Source organism: Elephantulus edwardii, unplaced genomic scaffold, assembly GCF_000299155.1.
Source record: "Elephantulus edwardii isolate Elephantulus edwardi_28Jun2011 unplaced genomic scaffold, EleEdw1.0 scaffold00066, whole genome shotgun sequence".
Lineage (NCBI taxonomy): Eukaryota > Metazoa > Chordata > Mammalia > Macroscelidea > Macroscelididae > Elephantulus > Elephantulus edwardii.
Window position 1 is genome coordinate 10,611,277 of NW_006399816.1, and position 23,211 is coordinate 10,634,487.

The 23,211-nt window shown below is 43.2% G+C and overlaps 1 protein-coding gene across 2 annotated transcripts in view; it reads right to left on the reverse strand.

Annotated features, from left to right (window-relative positions):
* The window catches only part of THSD4 (thrombospondin, type I, domain containing 4), an 868,930-nt gene that overhangs the window by 35,857 nt on the left and 809,862 nt on the right, over window positions 1-23,211 (reverse strand). For both annotated transcript variants that reach the window (XM_006888340.1, XM_006888339.1), the window contains 2 exons: window positions 18,732-19,010; window positions 1,116-1,245 (listed from right to left, as the gene is read on the reverse strand). In XM_006888340.1, coding sequence (XP_006888402.1) covers window positions 1,116-1,245; window positions 18,732-19,010 — 409 coding nt within the window. The remainder of the gene's footprint in view (window positions 1-1,115; window positions 1,246-18,731; window positions 19,011-23,211) is intronic.

The following is a 23,211-nucleotide window of genomic DNA, read 5'->3' on the forward strand; positions in this document are numbered from 1 at the left end:
CATATTTTTTCTATAGCCACAGCCTACCTACAACACGGATCCCACCGGCTTGTAATTCTTCGCTCCCTTCTGAGGCTTTTCTTACGAGGCTAAAATCCCCATCATGGGAATTTCCCAAAGGGTGGGCTTCCTGGGAGCAGGCTGACCTAGTAAAGCCTGCTAGCTCCCAGGCCCACCTGGAAAGACAGTGCCCTTGTCCAGCAGACCCCATCTGATACAGAGACACAGTGCCATACCTGCCACTCACACTTAGATGGGCTTGAAAATTAGATTAGGGAAGCGTTGTAAAGACAGAGCACAAGGCCCTTTGAGGGAGCAAAACTGTCTGATGACACTAACGGTAGACACCTCATCTGATGCGTCTGTCAAAACCTGCAGGACTGTTCTGAGAGAGAACCCTACTGTAAAGGATAGACTTCATTACTAAAACATGCTGTTCCGCACTGGTTCACCAGTTTTAATAAACAGACCACAAGAATGCACCATGCTAACCACTGGAGAAAACCACTGTGTGTGGGACAGAGGGCATATGAGAACTCTTTGTACTTTATGGACAACTTTCCTGTAAACTTAAAACTGCCCCAAACCCCCCAAGCACCTAATAAATGCAAACTCATTCCTATCAAGTTAGTGCCAACTTATAGTCAACCCTCCAGGGGCTTCCTGGGGCTGTAAACACACAGGAGGAGATTGTCCATCTTTGTCCTCAGAGATGCTGGTGTATTCCCACTGCCAGAGAGGTGTGGCCTTTGAGTTAGTAGCCTCCTCTCTACAGACCACACCACGACAGCTCCGTCTTGCTGGTATGTGCCCTCAAGTCAGAACTGACCCACTGCTGACCCTCCATTGAGTTTCCAGAGACAGTAAATCACACAAGACACTGACTGACCATCTTTCTCTTGCAGAGCAGCTAGTGGATTTGAACCACGTGCCTTTGAAGCTGCAGCCAGCTTCTTCCCTCTAGGCCACCAGAGCTCATTATTAAGAAACCAAATTTGAAACAATGCAAAACAAAATAGAACCAACCCCTCCAGATAAAGTCTGCTGTCAATGTTCTATTCACAAGTGACCATAAGGTACGTGACCACAGGGGACTTTACAGAGAGGTGACTTACAAGGCCGGGCAGGGGAACAGGTTGCAGGGCTCCTCCTCGGGGGTGGGCTTCATGCTGGCGTCACAGTAGCCCTCAGGAACTTCTTTATGTGTATTTCTGTTCACACAGCGGAAAATGGGGAACTGCGATCCTGCAACACAAGGGCCCCACACACTTGCTGAATGAGTATAAGAAGTTTGATACTTGTTTTTATTACTTTGTTAAAAATGCATACTGATGGCACAGGGCTTTTAAAAGACACAACCTCATCTCATTGACTTAATATACAGAAACCTATTTTGGATAAAAAGCCAGGTTTTGTTAAGGAGAATTCCTGCCTCTTGAAGGATTTGCTTAAGGTTTCAGTCTGTTGCTTTTCATGGGTGACTTGATGGAATCTAACAACAAAGATGTGCAGTTGTATTATGAATACTGCAGTTAATGTCAAAACCAAAACTGTGTTTAGATTATTATTATTAATACTAATAAAAGTTTACAGAGACTTTGGATTTTCATTCATTCATTCTTGCACTTTTCTCCCTGCCCACCCCTCTCCTCTCCAGTTGCTTTTCTCTTTTAAAAGTAAAAGAAACATCCTTTCATTGTTATACAATCCCTCCTCCCAAGTCCACTCTACTATGCAGCCTTCTTCCTGGACTCCTGTCATGACAATAATACCTAATTATAAACCTTCATCCCAATTACAATTGTTATGTGCCGTCAAGTCGTTGACAACAGCTCTGAACCCTGCTCTGTTAAGGTCTCTCTACTGCCCTCTTGTGGCAGCACCAGTATACTAAATGGATGTATCTTAAGTGCGAAATGTAAGGAACTGAACGGTGTAGCTCAACCATGTGAAGGGTAAATACTTCACACGGAAACCTCTCTACACAATTGCAAAGTTTAACAGGACAGCAAACAAAAACGTTGGAGAGAATGTGGAGATATAGGAACTCTCTCCACTGCTAGGAATACATCCCGAGGAAATTAGAACTGAGACACAAATGGAGATTTGTATCCCAATGTTCATAACAGTGTTATCATAATAGCAGGGAATTACACACAGCACAAATGTCCAGCACAATCAAATGGATTGAGAAACTGTGGCATATTCACACAGTAGTATTCTATGCAGCAACGACTTCAAAAATTACTACATAACTGGGGAGAGACTGGAGGGCATTCTGCTGAGTGAATTAACTCAGTTTTATAAGGACAAATGCTGTATAAGACCATTATTGTAGAAATAGAAAGAAAACTAGTAAAATGTGCATGAGGATTCAAAGGGAGGAAAGGTGGGAGCAAAGGGGTGAGGATGGGGGAAATCATAGGGTCACACAATTTGGTGGGTGAAGGGAAGTGAAATGAGAAAGATCTGACGGAGATCTGGAAAGGCAGGGTAATGGTGGGCATAGTTCAATGGTGATTAATATTATAAAACATAATAAATGAGAATGATTGCATGAAATACATTTTGAATGAAGGATAGTGTGAAACACAATTTTTATGAACTTTGTAAGCAAGCCAATATAAAAGAATTAAAAACAAAGCAAAACAAAAACCTCTCTACCCCAGTTCATAATTCCAGGTAGGAAGAACATTATAATTTCTTCTCTGTCTCTGAACTATCTGTTAACAATTAACTTGGTATTTGTATTCAGTCCTGGCTGTTAATCAAAAGGTCTATGCTTTGAATCTACTACTTGCTCATTGGGAGAAAGATGGACAGTCTCCTTGGTAAAGTTTTACAGCCTCTGTGATAAGGGGAGAGGGGAGCATACGTGGTTAATCATAGGGTCATACAAATTTATGGGTGGAGGTCGGGTGGGTGAAGCAAATGGGAAAGATCTGGTATGAAAAACAATGTACACAAACTTTGTATATAAATCATCATCATCATTATAATAATTATAAAACAAAAACAAAACCCAAACCTGATAGAGGATCATGAGTCAGACCTGATTCAATGGATGTGGGGTTTTTTTTGCAGGGGGCGGGGGCCTTCCAATTCACTACAATTTTAGTTGTTAAGTTGAAGGAGAACCTCTAACATAAATGCCTAAATATTTCATCAGCCATGAAAAGTGTGTCAGAACTTCTGGAAACTGAGCTTATGGGACATTCTGAGCCAGAGGGGTAGTTCTTGTAAGAAACTGGACAGTTTGTAAGATGGTTTTGAAGCTGGAATAATCATTTATCTAAATTACTTTTGCAATAAAAGTTTACAATGTAGCTATAACCTGAAACCATTGTTTAAAATAACATTCCAATTAAGAATAATTATTAGCTGAGTGGAAAAGCAGTACGGACTCTAAAGCTAATGGGAAGCCAAAACATTTATAGAATTAAATTTTGCCCAGTTACATATCTGTTTCCATTAAAAGATTTAAAGTTAAATCCAACAAACATTAAGCACATAATAGTCACAAAGCATTGTGCTGAGTTACAAAGATGGATTAAACACCATTCACTGCTTGCAGTGTGTGCACTTGGGACCCAGCTGTGAATGGATTAAATACAGATCCCAGTATTTGGCCTGTTTTTCCCCCCTTTCAGACAGTGTGGGCTTAGCTTCTAAGTGTGTGGACTATCTAGCTTACTGCCAACCACCCAAGGTTTTCTAGGACATCCTGATTTCAACTCCTTCACACTGTCAGTCCCTAAATGTGATGTCTCAGACTGTATATTGCTCTTGGGCATCAATTCTGAGGGGGTTCACTGTGCTGACCTGCAGTTTGGACACCTATCCACCACATGTGCTGTGTGTCCTCTCCAACCTGTGACTCTTGTCAATCAAGGAAGGGATGCAATTGTCATTACTGGTCCAGTGGTACCATTTCTTCCTTTCTGTGAGTTGGCTTTAATTTCTCCAGAAAGGGAGAATGTCAGTTAAAATGGCACCTGGGCACCCCTTTAGGGCCCAAGCATGTGATTCAATTATTCTTCTAGTTAGGAGCAAGCAAGAATGGGGTGGTGAGGTCAGATGCTGAGTGGGCTTCAGGCAGCTGGGAAAGTCTGGGATCAGCTCTGTTGGGTTGTGTGTTAAGTATGTTGATTGAAATAGAATATATCAGAGGAGGGCACTATGGTTGTGTACCGTAGAGCCAGAATAGACCTGTAGCTGACCCTCTGTTGGGTTTTCAGAGGCAGTTAAATCACAAGGGAGGAGATTGCCTATCCTTCTCCCATGGAGCAGCTGGTAGATTTGAACCATGTGACTTTGGGATTTTAGTGCAGCTTTTGTACAATAGGTCGGTAGTGGAAAGAAAATGATGGATGCCAGTGAGTTCAGGAAAAAGTTGGTAGGCTGGTGAGGTGGTATGGGGAAGAGATAATATAATGAGCAAGGAAAAAAATTAATTCTAGTCTCAATACTCCATCAACCATCCATGCCAACCCAAGTTTGACCAGGTAGGTGAAGGTCTGGGTTGTCCAGCAACCATTCTTCCATGCCTGGAAGTAGACTCTCTCCCAGTGGTGATATTAAGACAACGTTTCCAAAAAGGGAAAATTTTGCCCTTAGAGACCTAAAAATGTGTGATCTGCTTAGCTCTAGTGTTAGATCTGGGTGGTGGATCTGGCAAGCGTAGTGATCGGACAGGGCTGGGAGGCATACAAGCTCTTGGCCACGAACACATGTTACTCCTGTTGACTTGGCCCCATCTGCATAAGATGCACTAAACGATGCGTACAGTCACACACCTTCCTCACCTGCCCTGGATATCTGACACCCTTGCTCCTGGGGCAAACTCCTGAGGGAGCAAAAAGACACCAGGGGGGGCTGCCATTTAGGAATCCGGTTTAAAACACAGGGAAGCAAAAAAGATATTAGGATTACCAGAAAAAAAAAGGGTCAGGAGATCAGTAGATTCCTGATTTTGTTTTACTTCAGGATTTCTTTGGCCTAAGTATGAATGTCAAGGCGAAGAGGGTGATGGGCATGCCATCCTGGGCATTCTGAGAGGCAGACGCCAAGGTTATGTGTGTGCACACATGTGTATATGGGCACAGGCATGTTATGAAGTTAAAGTACATACCATGGCAGCCTCATAGTAAGGAGCTACGCTCTAATCCTAAATTCAAATGCACCAGCTGCTCCATGGGAGCGGATAGGCAATCTCCTCCTGTGCCATTTTCTGCCTCTGAAAACCTGCTGAAGGGTCAGCTATGAGTTGGTTGCAACTTGATGGCATCCCTCCACCTCTTCTAACAGTATGAAAACACACACACACACACACACACACACACACACACACACACACACACTCTGTCTTAGAACATAAAAGAATGTAGAAATCTGGAGAAAAAGATTTGGCCATTTTGAATAACTGATCTGCTCTCTGTGCTATTCATGGGATGTGGGTGATGATAATAATAGACCTGTATGTCCAAGCTATAATGGAATTGTAAAAAGCACCCCTGGATCTTTTCTAGTAGCTCAGGCAGACATTTGAAGACTGGTGATGCTATGCTCATCCATCCAGGGAACAAACATCTGAGGAGTATGCACTGTTTGTGTCCTCTGAGATCAGGTGGTGGGGTTGCAAAGTGTTCACCGTGTGGGCACAGCCAAGCATGACTGTGAAATGTATGTATCTCGAATTACTGGCGGGCTTAAGGGAGAAGTGCTCATGTGCACCTTGCAGAAACAGAGTGAGGCCTCCCAGAAGTGGTGGGCTCTGAACTAGACTGGAGTGGAAGCAGGAGCTTGCAGGACCAGAGACGGAAAGGGAAGATAGGTTTTGCCCCCACCCTCCGTAGCATGAATGACACAAATGGGTTTGAAAGTGGTGCAAAATTATTGAAACCTTTGACTATTGGAGTCTCTCCATTTATGGCTGGTATAAAATAAAGGATTGTTCATTTATTCCTGAATGAGTAAATGCCACATGTGCTGCAAAGGTGGCATAAATGGTCAAGGGCTTGAAAAGTTATAGAGTAGAGCTCACCCGGGGTAGGCTTGGAAGAAAGGCCTGGCAATCTACTGCTGAACAGTCATGAACCTTAAAATCTCTCCTCTGACATACGTGAGTCAGAATCAACTTGAAGGCATTATCCTTTGTCCTGTGCAGTGAACACAGGACGGCATGAGCATCATGGAGATGGGCTGGCAAACAGCACAGATTCGGGTTCTTGTCTCATTACATTCACAGGTAGACACTGTGCAGGGCTACATTTCATGCTGCTGGAAAGACTGGGCCCCGGTAACCGTTAAAGATATGAAGAGAAAGAGAATCCTCACATGCCACCCACAATGTAAAATTTTCACCCTTTTAATGAGTTTCCCTTCTTTCTGGCTAGTGCTGAGTGGTCTGGTTCCTTTAATAGGTAACCTAAATAGTGGGTGTTGGTAATAAAACATTTTGATCATGGATTTCTATATAAATTATGCTTCATGCCCCTCATAATGTGATGGCCATGCTCCCATTAACATGATGTTGGCCTTGATATATAATTATCCTGAGTTTTCTGCCTTTGTCAAGATGCTTTGTCTACCACTTAATTTCCCTCACAAAGCTTATATAACAGAAGTTGGTCCACTGGGTCTCCAGTGCACATTCTTTGCCCATGTATTAAACATGTATTAAACAGTAAAACCTGCACAGATGGCTCCTCTGGTTACCAAGTCATTTTAGAACCAGGAGACGTTCCAGCTAGAAAGAGCTGTATTTTCTCAGAAGAACCCGAGATCTAAATTCTCTTCTCCATATCTTCTAAGCCAAACTAACCCACTGCTGTCATGCTGACTTGGACCCTAAGCAACCCTATAGGGCTTATAGCGTGGAACTTCCCTGAGTTATACTCTGAGGCTGTAAATCTTTACAGAAACAGGCTAAGATGCTCTTCTTCTGAGGCTGTGAGTCGACATGGACACCGAGTATGACATTGTTCTTGTGTGAAGTGGTTGCGGACCTTCTGTTTAGCAGCCCAATATTTAACAAAGTGTGCAACCAGGGATCCTTTTAAACCAAAGCTCTTAGAAAGTATTAGAAGCAAGTTTCAAAGCCCCTACCATGTGCTAATTATAGCATTGGAAGATTCCCTGTTTTATATCCTCACATATAAGGCTCTGAACAAAACAAATCCCAAATCAATAATCTGGAATATTTCATTTTACAGAAACTCTCTCAAAAATCAATGTCTATGAACTTAGTATGTAAACCAATATAAAATTATCACCTAACTTGAGAGGGACTGAAGAACATTATGCTGAGTGAACTAACTCAGTCCTACAAGGACAAATACTGTATAAAATCATTATTGTAGAATGAGTACAAGCATCCAAGGGGGGAGGAGGGTGGAAGCAGATGGGTAAGGATGTGTGTGTGGGGGGGTAGGGATTAATCATCGGGTCATATAATTTGATGGGTGGGGGTGTGTTTGAAGGAAATGGGAAGGATCTGGTGTGAAAAACAATGCATTTGAATGTTGTAAATAAATTAGTATTTTTTTAAAAAAGGGAGGGGGAAGATACAGTCTTTCTGTACCTTCCTTGGAAGACCTGTTGACTGAGAGGCACAAACAGGACAGCATGGCCAGCAGGAGGATCTCCATACATGCTGACGGACAGTGTAGTTGTAGCGTTAACAGGTATGTTCTTGGCACCAAGCACAATGCGACGGTCATGGAGATGGGCCATGCTGACCCTCATCAAGGGAGCAGAATTCTCTGTCCAGCTTCAGGGAGTATGGTCAGTGAGTGGACACCAGTTATTAGCTCCTTCAGGGCTGCCTCCCTCAGCTTCAAGGAACCACCGCACCTGAGGCGATGCCTTTCAGGGGTCAGTTCACACTGGGCGACTGTGCATAAAGGGCTGGCCACTTTGGCCTGACGGACACCATTTGTTACATAGCTCTCCCCTGGTCTGTGTAAGTCTTGCTGGGCGAGCAGCATGCGCTGACTTTCCTTTCTTCCCAATCCCATTCCCTCCGTCGTCCTTTCCCAGATACTGATCTCTAATATCCATGAGATTGTTCACAGCTTCAGTTTGCTTGGCTCCACGGTCAACACTCTTGGCACCAGTAGCCAGGAAATTAAAAGGCGTATTGCAAGGGGAAAGTCTGCTGTTAGGGACCTCTCTAAAGTACTGAAGAGCAATGGTGTCTCTCTGGAGACTAAGGTGCATCTGATACAGGCCATGGTTTTTGCAATCACTTGTTATGCATCAGAGAGTTGGGCAATGACCAAGGAGGATAGAAGGAGAATTGATGCCTTTGAGCTGTAGTACTGGAAAGAAAAGAGTATTGAGGGTACCATGGACTGCTAGGAAAACAAACAGATTCATCCTGGAAAGGGTTAAACTGGGTGGCTCCTTGGAGGCAAGGATTCTGAGGCTCTGTCTAACATACTTTGGACACGTTGTAAGGAGAGACCGGTCCTTGGAGAAGAACATCATGTTTGGTAGTGTGGAGGGACAGCGCAGGAGAAGAAGGCCCTCTATGAGGTGGATTGATTCAGTGACAGGGGTAATCGGGATGGGAGTGTCAGAGACAATGTGAATGGCACAGGACAGAGCAGAGTTTAAGGCTGTTGTACATAGTCACTATGAGTCACAAGTGACTCGACGGCACATAATAACAACAACAATATCCATTGTGCACCTTGAACTCGATCTTCCTGTCCATTCAGGAGAATACCACCTGTGTCATGGAATATAGACACATTATTCTAAAACCAGGCTGGTGGTGGTCAAGTCCACTCCATTCATGGTGATCACATGTGAGCTAGAGCAGAACTGTGTCCACAGGGCTTTGAGTGGCTGGTTTTTTGGAAGCAGGTCACCAGGCCCTTTATCCTGTGACTCTGCTGGGTGGACCTGACCCTGCGACCTTCTGGTTAGCTAAGTTTGTTAAACATTTGCACCACTCAGGAACTCTGAATATACATAAGCCTGTTGTAAAAGTCAGTTCTGATTCACAGCACCCTACAAGACAGATGAGAACTGCCCCATAGAGATTGCAAGGTCCAGTCTCGATGGGAGAAGACTGGTGCATTTGAGCCTTTGACTGTTCAGCTAGTATCCGGACATTCAACCACTGTCCTACCAACCCACGCCAAAGCCGCTTTCATCGAGTTGGTTCCATTTCATAGTGACCTTATATGACAGCGTAGAGCTCCCTTGTCAAGCTTCCAGTGTTGCAGTCATTATGGAAGCGGGCTGCTCCTCCTTCTCTCATGTGGCTCAAGAGTGGTTCAAACTGCCAACCTTTCCGTTAACAGCTCAGCACGTGGTGACTGTGTCACCAGGGCTCCTTGAACAAGCCATACCCACCTCCTGCTGTTTGGTCAATTTCAACTCCTGATGACCCTCCATCTAATTTCTGAGGCTGTATATTTTTTTATATCTGAGGGCAATTGTACTCCATCAAAAAGGCTATGTTGTTGGTCGTTCAAATCTCCCAGCTGCTTTGAGGGAGAAAGGTGTGCAGTCTCTTCCCATTAGGAGTTACTGCCTTGGACTCCTGAACTCGACAGAGTCAACTATGAGCTGGAACTGACTTGATAGCAATGAGTTTGAAATCTTAATGGGAGCAGATAGACCATCTTTCTCCTGCAGAATACTTGGTGCATTTGAACTGCCAGACTTTTGGTTCACAGCCCAGCCCACTAAAACACATCAGAGGAGCTAGTGAAGGAGTGTCTCACATGGAGAGGGGATGAAGGCGAGGAGACATCTGGATTGTCGCCTGGTGCTTCTGAGCTCTTCGGAGAGAGTCGAGACCTTGAGTCCTACCATCCTCATTTCTCTCTTGTGTGTGAATGTGTGTTTGGTGCAGAGCTTTGTCCTGAAGCCTCTCATGAAGGGCATGGATCTCACCTGGGATAACAAGAATGCTCAAATTCCAAAGTGATTTAAACATGCAAACTTTGTTTTGAATGTTTCTCAGGTTATGCTAGAAAGAAACAGCTCACAGGAATGGAAAAAAGGCGCTGATGATACATGTGAAGACTTCTGCATCTCTAGATCAAGAAGCTGAGCCTCTGGCTTTCCTTGCACCTGAAATAAGCAGTGGCAGTACTTGAGAATCCCAATATGAGAATCCAAAGATATTTTCTGGAGGAGTTGATGGAAGAGTTGGAAGGACAAGAGTCAACCAGGGAGGAAGGTTGTAAGGGTGTTCCCGGCAGTCACAGTGTCGTGTCCAACGTTTAATGTTAAAAATATCTTTCCTTTGTATCTCTCTTATTGCCAGTGATTTTGAGCATTTCTTCACCCGTCTGTTGGCCATCCGAATGCCTTCCTCTGTGAAAATTCCTTCCATATCTTCTGCCCATTTTGCAATTGTGGTATCAGTCTTTTTCTTGTGGATGCCCTGTAGTAGTCTGTAAACTTTTGATATGAGAACCTTGTCTGAAATGGTATTGCTAAATGTTTATTCCCCAGCCAGTAAGTTTTCTTTTCACTCTGTTGGAAAATGTTTTTGATGCACACAGGGATTTAATCTTTAGAAGGTCCCATTCATCAATTTTAACCTCTCCAGATTGTACATTTCTGGCTATATTCTCTTTATACCATAGACCAGGCTGTCTAAGCTTGATTCCAGTTTGTCTCTGATGAGCTACCACAATGAGATACCATCTCACACCAGTAGCACAGCAAGTAATAAATGTTGGAGAGCACGTAGTGAGATAGAAACTCTTAAACATTGTTGGTGGGTTTGTAAAACGGTACAACCACTCTGGAAGGCAGTTTGGTGCCTCCTCAAAAAGCTGAACATAGAAATTTCCTATGATCCAGCTCTTCTACTGCTTGGGATATACCCTGAGAGGATGAGAACACAAATGGAGACTTGTGCACCAATACTCACAGCAGCATTATTCACCATCACAAGAACATGGAAACAGCCCAGATGTCCAACCACAAACAAATGGATTGAGAAATTGTGGTACATTCATACAACGGAATACAATGTAATACAATAGCAATGATTTTGTAAATTACTACCTAACTTGGAGTTACTGCATTATTCTAAGTGAACTAAACAACAGTCCCATAGGACAAATAGTGTATAAAACCATTATTACAGAATGAGTATGAAAATCCTAGGGCAGGAGGGAGGGAGCAGGGGGGAGAGGATGAACGGGTGGGGGGAAAGTGTTAATCACAGGGTCATACAATTTAATGGGCAGAGGAGGGGGTGAAGGAAATGGCATTATTGTCGAATGAGTATCCAAGGAGGGGAGGGGGAAATAGAGGGGTGAGGATGGGTGGGGGGGATGCCAATCATAGGGTTATATAATTTGATGGGTGGAGGTAGGGGTGAAGGAAATGGGAAAGATACAGTGTGAATAACAATGTATACCAGCTTTTAAAATACACCAAAATAAAAGAAAAAGAGAAAAGAAAAAGCTTTCCTAAAACCTTAGACTTCGTGTTAGGGATTGGTATCAACTTTAATATGAGTCATAGCAAGCATTTTGCTCAAAGGCTTATGATGGAGATTTTGCATTAATACTAATTCTATTCCAATCAATCTTTACATAAGGGCGAGGGGAGAACTGAATGATGATACTCTAACTCCTTAGTCGCCCAGAGTTTACCAATCTCTCTGAAGGGATTATTAGACAAATTATTTCTCTCCCACTAGACCACTCACTGCTTGCTGCAGAAGGTCAAGGTCTACAACCTTCAATATATATTGAAGCTTAACATCAAGAAAACAAAGACTGTCACCACTGAGATGCTTGGCAGCATCCTCATAGATGGTGAAGAGAATGAGATTGTTAACAGCTTTAATTTGCTTGACTCCACAATCAACACTGTCGGAACCAGCAGCCAGGAAATTAAAAGACACATTGCATTGGGAAAGTCTGCTTCTGTTAGAGAGCTCTCCAAAGAACTGAAGAGCAACAATGTCAGTTTGGAGACTAAGGTGCACCTGATTCAGGCCATAGTCTTTGCAATTACTTGCTATGCATCAGAAAGCTGGACAATGACTCAGGATGATAGGAGAATGGATGCCTTTGAGCTGTGGTGCTGGAGAAGATTTTTGAATATACCATGGATTGCTAGGAGAATAAACAGGTTCATCCTGGAGAGGGTAAAACCAGGTTGCTCCTTGGAGACAAGGATTCTGAAGTTTTGTCTGTTATACTTTGGACATGTTGCGAGGTAGGACCAGTCCTTGGAGAAGGACATCATGCTTGGGAGGGTGGAGGGACAGTGCAGGAGAGGAAGACCCTTGAAGAGATGGATTGCTTCTGTCACTGGGGTAAGGGGGATAGGTGTCTCGGGAGACAATAAGATTAGCAAGGGATAGAGCAGTGTGTAGGGCTGTTGTACACAGGGTCACTATGAGTCACAGATGACTTGACAGCATATAACAACAAACAACAACAACAACATACCACCCCACACACTCTTCCTATGCTAGTTTATTATGTATTTCCAGCAGGCTTGGATAGAGGAATCAGCTGCTATGTGAGTTGATTTTTTTTTAAAAACCCATTTTCTTATTTACATTTTTCTTTTCGCCCTTAATCTAAAAGTTCAAACATCTGGAAATCTCTTTCTTTCTCCTCTCCAAGCTTTCATTATAACATTCAGGCTAGGAGAAACGTGTACACTCTCTCTCCTTTCCTGATGCATTTGTTGTTGTCACTGTTATGTACAGTCAAGTTGCTTGCGACTCATAGCGATCCTATGCACAATAGCCCTAAACTCTGCTCTGTCCTGTGCCAATCACACTGTCTCCAATACATCCATCCTGATTACCCCAGTCACTGAATGAATCCACCTCATAGAGGGCCTTCCCCTCCTATGCTGTCCCTCCACCCTACCAAGCATGACATCCCTCTCCAAGGACTGGTCCCTCCTTACAACATGTCAGAGGGAGCCTCAGAATCCTTGCCTCCAAGGAGCCGCCCAGTTTAACCCTTTCCAGGATGAGTCTGTTTGTTTTCCTAGCAGTCCATGGTACCCTCAATACTCTTTTCCAGTACTACAGCTCAAAGGCATCAATTCTCCTTCTATCCTCCTTAGTCATTGCCCAACTTTCTGATGCATAACAAGTGATAGCAAAGACCATGGCCTGTACCAGACACACCTTAGTCTCCAGAGAGACACCATTGCTCTTCAGTACTTTGGAGAGATCCCTAACAGCAGAGTTTCCCCTCGCAATACGTCTTTTAATTTCCTGGCTGCTAGTGCCGAGAGTGTTGACTGTGGAGCCAAGCAAACTAAAGCTGTTGATGAACAATCTCAATCTCTTCACCATCCATCATGATGCTGCCAATTGGTCCAATGGTGAGAATCTTTGTCTTCTTGACATTGAGCCTCAATCCATATTGGAGGCTGCAGTCCTTGACCTTCTGCAGCAAGCGCTTCAGGTCCTCTTCAGTTTCAGCAAGCAGGGTTGTGTCATCTGCATAATGCAGACTGTTGCTAGATCTTCCACCAATCTTGACCCCACATTTCTCCTCATAGAGCCCAGCCTCCCGGATAATCTGTTCTGCATACAGGTTGAAAAGGTATGGAGACAGGACACATCCCTGGCATTTTAGAATTCCTTATTTGCCCCTTTCCTCTCTCCCATACATTATACTTTCATCCATTTTTCAAGAAAAAAAGGAAGCCTTTTGTTCTCTCTGATCTTAAAAGCACATCACACAGGAAATCACCACATCTAGATTGGCTCTAGGTGTGGTTTCTATTGTGGTCCCTTCTCTCCTCTTTTCCTGGTGTTTGTTTTCTCTGTGGATGTGGGTAATCAAGCAGTCCTTGGATTTTGGGGACTTTTAACTGTTTTTCTGTTTTTGGTTCTAGAAACACTAGACATTCAACTCCAGAGAACCAAAAATCCCACCTTTCCACTGAACATTACATGTCTTCTGCTACATAAGTTTTCTTTTTCTTTCTCTCTGGTTAATGCTTTTTAAAACAAATGATTATTTTTCTTATAAATAAGGTTTTTAAAGTGTGAAAACAAATAGCTTTCTTAGACACTGACTTTGACTTTGGCACATGACTGGGTGAAATAATGCAATTAGGGTTTGTAAGTCCATTCACAAGGGGATAGACTGGTATCACCATTCCAGGACGTTTACATTGAATGAGTTCAGCAGCAGAAATTTGGGAATCTCAGTATTAGCAAGGAAGAGGAAACAGGGAGTACAGCACACATCCTTTGGGGCCAGAGATGCGTGCACTACCTAGACTAGAGATGCGTGCACTACCTAGACTAGGATCTACACAAGAAGAACAGCCTCATCAGAGAACCAGAAACCAGCATGAAACAGAGCTGACTTGAGCCTGCTGCACTATAGACCAAGAGCCCAAAGCCTTTACCCAAACTTGCTGGAGGACCAAGGGAAGATACTTTATCGTAAGGGACAAAGGGAATTTTGTAATACCGACCTAAGCTGTAAGGCTGAAGGTCCAAGGGCTTGTGACTATGCTTGAGAATACGTCTGGACTAAGGGATTGTACCTTTTGGCACCTCAATTATAGTCTGTTAACTTTCTTAATAAGCCCCATAACTGTGAGTATTTTTCTGTGAGGTCTGTATGGTCATTATAACATATTTCAGACCCCAAAGAGTAGTAAGAACAATGTTGGAGTTAACAGAAGCAGGTGCAGGAACATGGGAGACCATATCTGACCTTACAAGAAGTAGTTTTGTGTTATGGATGTTGTTGATGGGGACAGTTTACCCTTTGCAGAGTTAACAGAAGTCAGCTGTCCTTATGCTGCCTATACTCATCTCACAGGCGGCATGAGGAAAGGTCTGGAGGTGGGATGTCATGTAGTATATGGGAAAGATTGTAAGCCAGGAAGCATTCCTAGTGTGTAACATGGAAGGGGTGGTGGTGGTGGAGGAGGAGGAAGATGAGGTCGGAAGTAAAAGAGGGCTGCAAAGGATGCTCTGATTCTGAGCTGAGACACAATGTGACTTTGAGGGGCAGTGATGGGGGAAGACCTGAATCTCAGACTGTGAAGGTAGACCCAAGAAAGCAAGACTGGGATCCGGTGGCCCAAAGAAAGAATGAAAAGCAGAGAGAGGAACAGCCATTTCGTAAGAGGTGAAGCTGGTAAAGCGAACTTCACAACATAGTCACCGAGACCAGGGACTCAGGGAGCAGGCCAGGCTATTTTGCTGGGCAGAGAAGAGCCTGCTAAGTTCACTTTGGGACATACTGACTTTGAAATGTCTCTGAACCTTCAACTGCACAGACCAAGGCAGCAGCTGAACACAGGATTTGGATCTCATGGGAGAGATGAGGGCCAACACATGACAGTTAAAATAATAAGAAAGGCTTTTTTCAAGGTGAAAATGCAGAGAAAATCAATGATCCAAGGACAAAAATTCCATGGAATGCAAACTTGTGAGGTCCTGGCAGAGGAAACATGTAAACAGCAAATAATAACCCAAATCCACTGCCATCGAGTCGATCTCACTCAGGACTCATGACAACTTAATGTGATAAAGTCGGACTGAGTTCCATAGGATTTTCTGGACGGTCTGAGGAGCTGTGCTGTAACCCAGAGGTGGCACCTCTCTGGCAATTCTAAGCCAGTAGCATCTCTGAGGGAAAAAAGCACAACCTTCTTTCATGCATTTTATTTAGGGAGCTCTGGTGGCATCGTCCATAGGAAGTTGAGTTACTAACCCCAAAGTGGTACTGTTTGGTGATTTGAATCTACCAGTGGCTCTGTTCAAGAAAGTTCGGCGATCTCCTCCTGTGTGCCTTACCAAGTGGAGGATGAGCTATGAGTTGATTCAAACTTATGGGCAATGAGTTGAGAGTTGGGTTGAAGCCTAGCAAAAGTGGACTGCTGAGTCATTATTCTGTGATATTGCTGGGTGGGTTCAAATAGCGGACCCCTGAAAGAGCAGCTGAGTGCTAACTGCTTTATACCACCCCCAGGTATGAAGGGTCTGAGAGATGCTGAGTGCTAACTGCTTCATAGCACCTCCACGTAGGAAAGGTCTGAGAGATGAGTGTCTCAACTCACCCGGAACTCTTTCCACTCATTGTCAGAAGGTCAGAACCAACTCATAACTGAAGCTCCAGTGGGTTTTCTGAGGCTGCAAATTATACACGAAGAGAATGTCCATTTCTTGCAGAGCTAGAATTTAGAATGTTCAGAGTTTCTATTATAAGCATTCCTAATTAATTAGGTATGCAGTCTGAATACACCAGCTACTACAAAGGAGAAAGATGGGCAATCTCCTCCTCTGTGACCTACAGCATTTAAAAACCTGCTGGGAGGTCACCTATGGTATGGGTCAGTTCTGACTCAACAGTAAACAACAACAAAACAATTAAGGAACGGAACTATGATGGTACAGTCTCTTTTTAAAAAAAATTCTTTCATTTTTAAAATGTATTTTAATTGTTTAAGCTTTTTTTTTTTTAAATTGTTCTTGACCTTCTGGAAGTATTATCTGGCAACAGAGTCAAATATCACAGGATAATCTAATAAGGTAAGACCTGGGAGTGTTCACTGGATATCATAACAGGGGGCATCAGTGGCTCGAACAGAAACCAGATTGCAGTGAAATGACATTGAATGGGGACACTGAGGAGGAGATAGTCAGGGACAGTCAGGAGAAAGACAGGGCAGGAGCTACAGGGCCAGCAGGACCTAGAGATGGAAGTAATGTAGAAGGGAGGGACTTGAATAGATTTATGAACTGAGAGGAAGGAGCTGGTGGAGAGAGGAGGGCAATAGAAGATGTTAGAGAGGATTATCAACAGGGAAGACATCTGAGGAGGCCTGTGGTGGGCAGGGCAGAGCAGGCCAAGAGCAAAGGCACAAATGTGGGTCAAGAATTGCAGGTGGAAAGACTCTGTCTTGAAGGAGGGGATGGATATTTATTTTATTATGAATGTATGTAGGTTTGCAACTCTATGTTGAAGTGACCACTCTGTTTCCTCATGAATTAGAGAAAGTCTTGCTGAGAGTGAATTTTTGTAGGTAGGGGTGTAGAGAGGAATGAAGGTTGGAAAGAGGGAGATGTGTGTAGAAGGTGCTAAGAACCAAGAGAAAGGGCGTTGGTGGGGGGCAGGGGAGGAAAAGGGATATCTGAGGGTGGCCTGAGGTCAGAGAAGAAGGCACAAAGAGGCATGAATGTGCAAAGCTGTGTCCCTCTGCTTAGCAGTGCTTAGTAACCTGGGGAAATGCACAAGGTAGTCGGTGATGAGAAAGTGAAAATAAACTCAGACTCAAAGTCACGTAATAACAACAATATATGAAAGCACATTGTGAATATTGATGAATGTAAAATTGACTGACTAACTAACTAACTAACTAACTAACTAACTAACTAACTAACTAACTAACATTCCAAGTCCTCAGAACAATTCTATTCAAAATTTTTTATTTGGCTTTGAGTTTCAACTAGCATTTGTGTAAAATCTTCCACAACCTTGACTTGTACACAGATTTTTTTTAGATCAGGAAATTATCTGAGTGTATTCTATCATTACCAAAGAACATATGTGCACAACAATGTTCAATACAGCATTTCATAGTCAAAATGAGAGAAACCACACATAAATGTCCATCATTATGCCTAGTAGATGAACAGAAAAATAAATTGTGGTGTATATGTACAATGAACTATTATCCAGCCATAAAAGAGAAATGAAGTCCTGACACATACTGGGTGAAATAAGCCAGAAACAGAAAGACATTGCATGAGCCCACTTACATGAGACCGGCAAATGACCAGCATTTTATTAAGCCCGGCGGCAGAGTGTTTTACAGTGTTATGCTGGTAACCCTAAGGTTGGCCATCTGTATCCACCAGCTGCTCCATGAGAAAAAGATGAGGCAGCTGGTGCCGGTTAATATCTACAACCTTGGAAACCTGGTGGGTGGTCGCTATGATCTGCTCAATGGTAGTGGGTTTGGTTGTTCTGGTTTACTGGGAGTAGTGGGGTTTGGAGAAAGGGGACAATCAGTTTCTGTAAACGGTGTTGGAATAATTTGGCAATGGATAGTGATGATGGCTGTATAGATGATAAAGGTGACCAATTGTACTGGATTTTAGGTATAAATGATGCTGAACTGGCAAATATTTTGTTTATCTATCTAGCCATCCATCATCTATCTATCTATCATCTATTTCTATTATTTATCTATCTATCTATCTATCTATCTATCTATCTATCTATCTATCTATCTACCTATCTATCCATCATCTATCTCTATTATCTATCTATCTATCTATCTATCTATCTATCTATCTATCTATCTATCTATCTATCTATCCCTCCCTCCCATTAAACTAAACAAAACAGCAAAATATTTCTGAGATCAAACTACAAAAACATAACTCCTTGCCATCTGGCCAAAACTGACTCATTGCTGAGCCTTCCTTGGTTTCCATGTAAACTGCATAGGAGGAGACTGTCCAGATTTCCCATCTTTCTCACACAGAGAGGCAGGTGGATTTGAACCAGGAGAGAGGCACAACCCTGGGATTAGTAGCACAGCCCCCTATGAACTATGAGAGCTCCCCCGATCTAGGATATCTGGGTTTAAAATTTAACAAACCCCCAGTGCCTATGTCATTTTGATGAGACACGTCATATAGGCTTCTGGATGTGAGGGTCTTCCATGCACCATAGGCTCACACAAGCTGGGGTTCTGAGGGGACCTGCCTGTGTCACACACCCTGAACTCACCTTTTCCGCAGCTAGTCGAGCATTCGGTGGTCCCAAGCTGCTTCCAGTTGTGATCCCGGCTTCTCCGTGGGGGCTGTGGTGCTGGTGGCACCAAATGGTCCGGCCGGTGGGGAGTAAATCGATCTGGCTGCCTGACTGGGAAGGTCTGGGCCGATTCTGGGGTAAACAGTTCAGGTGTCTCCCCATGTACGTCTTCTTCCTTCTCCTCGCTCCTCTCTTTCTCTTCCTCCTGGTCCTGGCTCCTGCCCTCGGGTGCCAGCTGGCCATTGAAGGGCTCCCCTAGGGAGAGGCAAGTACAGGCACACACAGAAGCAAGATTAGTTTAGACACTGTATGGTAAGGAGGAAATGGCTTCAACATAAGACATTATGTATTGTGAGAAGATCAGTTCCAATTAACAGCAAATAAGCACAAAAATGTAAAATAAGCATGTGTCAATTTCCTTAACAATAAAAAAAAATCATTAAAATCATTAAAGAGTAGTGTATCCAGCTCCTGCCAAATACAGCCAGAAATGACACAATCCGGAGAGGATAAAATTCATGAATGGGACCTTCTAAAGATTAAAATCCTGTGCCCATGAAAAACATTTTCCAATAGAGTGAAAAGAAAAGCTACTGACTGGGAACAAACACTTGGAAATACCACCTCAGACAAGGTTCTCATATCAACTTTTTATAGAATCCTACAGGACCTCCACAAGCAAAAGACTGACAGCACAATTGCAAAATGGGCAAAAGACATGGAATTTTCACAGGGAAGATATTTGGATGGCCAACAGACACATGAATACTCAAAATCACTGGCATTAGAGAAATGTAATCAAAACCACAATGAGATATCATTTCACTCCAGTAGTAGTGGCAAGGTTTAACAGGGCAGTAAGTAATAAATGTTGGAGAGGATGTGGCGAGATGAGAACTCTTTTTTTCCCCTTTCATTCTTATTTAGTCTTACTTTTTATCTGTTCCAAAAGACAATTGTTGCAAAAGAAAGATTCAAACAACTCCCATAATCCCATCTAGAAATAATTGTCGCTCACATCTAGGATAGTAACGGGGCAGGGGGAGGATCAGGAGCCAGCACACGTGGCCTCTAATAATACCCATAATGCTCGCTCCCCACCTCACTGTGTGATGTTGGCTGAGTCCTTTCCATTCAGTCTCAGCTACTCTGAGGGAGAAAGTTGGTCAATCTCCTCCCTTGTAATTTACAGCCTCTGAAAACCCACTGGAGACTCAGCTATGAGCCAGTGAGAGAGGAACTCTAATACACAGTTGGTGGGACTATAAAATGGCACAAGCATTCTGGAAGGTAGTTCAGTGTTTTCTGAAAAAGCTGAACATAGAAATTCTTTATGACCTAGCTATTCCACTGCTTGGAATATATACTGAAAGAATGAGAACTGAGGCACAGAGACTTGTACACCAATGTTCATAGCAGCGTTATTCACCATGACATAGAAATAGCGCAGATGTCCAACCACAATTAAATGGATTGAGAATTATGGTACATTCATGCGACAGAATACTATGCAGCACGCAGGAGCAGTGATTTTGAAAATCACTACCTACCCTGGGAGGGGCTGGGGAGGATTATATTAAGCGAACTAACTTAGTCCTGTAAGGACAAATACGGTGTAAGAACATTACTGTAGTAATAGAAAGATAACTAGTAAAATGTGTTTGAGGATCCAAGGGGGTAGCGGGGAGCAGAGGAGTGAGGATGGGCACGGGTGTGGGGGTGGGAGCATAATCATAGGGTCACATCATTTAGTGGCTAGAAGAGGGGGTGGAGAAAAGAAATGGGAAAGATGTGGTGTGAAAAACAATGTACAAACTTGGTAAGTAAACCAGTATAAAATAAAAATTTTCATTAAAAAATCATTGAGGAGGAAGAAGAGGATTTCTTCATAGAAAAAGTAGTCAACAGACAGAGAGGCAACCCAGATAGTAAAAAATACAAATAGCCAAAGCTGTAAACATCCTCAGTGTCACTCATAAAATACCACTGAAGGGTATAAAAAAACAATGAAGACTGACTGAAAGTTTGAAAAATCCTGGCATTCTTCAATCTCTGTTGAAAGTGCAAGGAAACATTCTCATACATGTAGGTGCGCATGCAAATAGATGCAGATTTTATATTGCTTGCTTGGGCTAGAATGTAAATGTCTCTGTATGTATATTCTTAGACAGATTTTTTTTTTATTTTATCTTATTATTTTTGTGTGAGTGTACCGTCAAATCAGATCTGACTGGTACAGGAGATTGTCCCTCCTTCCCCGGCAGAGCATCTGGTGGATTTGAACCGTGCGCCTCTGGGATTGTAGTTGCAGCTCCTTGCCACTAGGCCACCAGAGCTCCCCTAGACAGAAGTTTTAAATTATTCATAGCACTTGTTGAGTCTACTGATGAACTCTCAATTGACACAATTGAGCAGTAGAAAAAGAAATACTTTTTCTTTTAATGACAGCTAAGACACCTCCCCTTCAAATACTCAGTGGATCCCTGAGCCGCTCCCCCGCCCCCCAGCTGTATCTCCGCTGCACTCTGTGGAAGTAGGTGGCATTCTTGAGACAGGTCAGGATCTCTTCATAGTGAAAGCAAACCCACACACACTCAAGGTGATGGACACCAACTCCTCTTCATACTCAGTATTTATTTTCAGCACCCAATCTGTGTGCTTTTCAACCTCTACCTGTTGTACTGTTGTGACTTCTTGGCCATTATATGATTTTTGTACAGGGGGGGGGGGAGTGGAATCTTGATTACAGAAATTGATGCGTTTGAGTTGTGGCACTGGAGAGGAGTCTTGAATATACCATGGACCATCAAGAAAACACACGGATCTGTCTTGGAGAGGGTGAAACCAATTTTCTTCTTGGAGGCTAGGATTTTGAAGCTCTGTCTCATGTACTTTGGGCACGTGGTCAGGAAGGACCAATCTTAGGAGGAGGACACCATGCTTGGAAGGGTGGAGGGACAGTGCAAGAGAGGAAGACCCTGGAGGAGATGGATTGACACAGTAACTGGGGCAATGGGGGTAGGTGTGGCAGAGTCAGTGAGACTGGCTCAGGACAGGGCAGGCTTCAGAGTACACAAGTTTGCTATGAGTCATAGGCAACTTGATGGCACATAAACAACAACAACAACATAGAAATCAGCATACTACTTTTTTAAATCTGGAGAGAAGATACGATGGTGACTGAAAATTGGTCAGATGTCATATATAAATGTATAAAAAGCCTTGCTATCTTGTCTACCATATTACATTAATTTTATATTTGCTGGCAATATTAAAGTTTTGGTTTTGCTTGTAGTTTTTTTTTTTTTAATCCATCCAAATTAAGGAGCACTAGTGACATAAAGGTTAAATGTTCAACTGCTAACCAGCAGTTCGAACACACCAGCTGCTGAACGGGAGAGAGATGTAGCGCCCCAGGGAGGTCTGGGCCTGGAACCCCATGGAGGTCAGCCCTGTGATACATGAATCAGAACTAATTTGATGGGAACAGATTTGGTTTTGGCCTGGAGTACGCTGGTTAAGCATTCAGAAATGAACTAAAAGTTCAGTGGTTCCAACCCACTAATTGTTCTATGGGAGAAAGGTGTCTGCTTCAGGGAAGACTGTTGTTGTGTGCTGTGAAGTTGGAACTGGCCCTCAGTTGAACCTCTAGAGGATTTTCAGGAGCAGTAAATTGCATGGGAGGAAACTGCCCATCCTTCTCCTGTGGAACAGCTGGTGGATTTGAATTGCCTGCCTTCAACTGCTAGGCCACCAGAGCATCCTTGTAGTCCAGGGACGATTACAGCCTTGGAAATCTTACAAGACAATTCTACTCTGTCCCATAGGGCCACCATGAGAGTCAGATCAGCTTAAAGGCAATGGGTTTGGTGGGTTGCGCTCTGACATTAACTATATACATGTCTTGACCTATTAGGAAATTTAACAGATACACTTGATCTTTAAAGTTTAAATACAAGGTGACCACTAAAGCAGTGTTTGTAATGGCAAAACACAGAAAAGGACATAAATGTCCACCAGTAGCACTGGCTACAAGAAGTGATTCTACAAGCATGAATGGAAGACTGCTCAGATATGAAAAGATTGCAGGAGAACCGTATGTTCTGACCCAGAGATATGTTTCTGACATGGTATTGGGTCAAATAAAAAAAGCACAGAAAAGTTTGATTCATACTCCTTTGCCTCTACATACATACCCCCACCTCAAGAGAGACAGACAGACAGACGAAGCAGGACCCTGTTTGAGATATTGTGTTTGTTTTCTATATTTGCTCTTTATTCTTCTTGAGTCAAACTCTTGGGTTTTCTTTTCTGTTTTGGTAACATTTCATATAGGCAACTGATTAAATGTTGTTATGTTGTTATGTGCCGTCGAGTCGCCTGCGACTCATAGCGACCCTATGTACAACAGCCCTAAACTCCGCTCTGTCCTGTGCCAATCTCACTGTCTCTGACA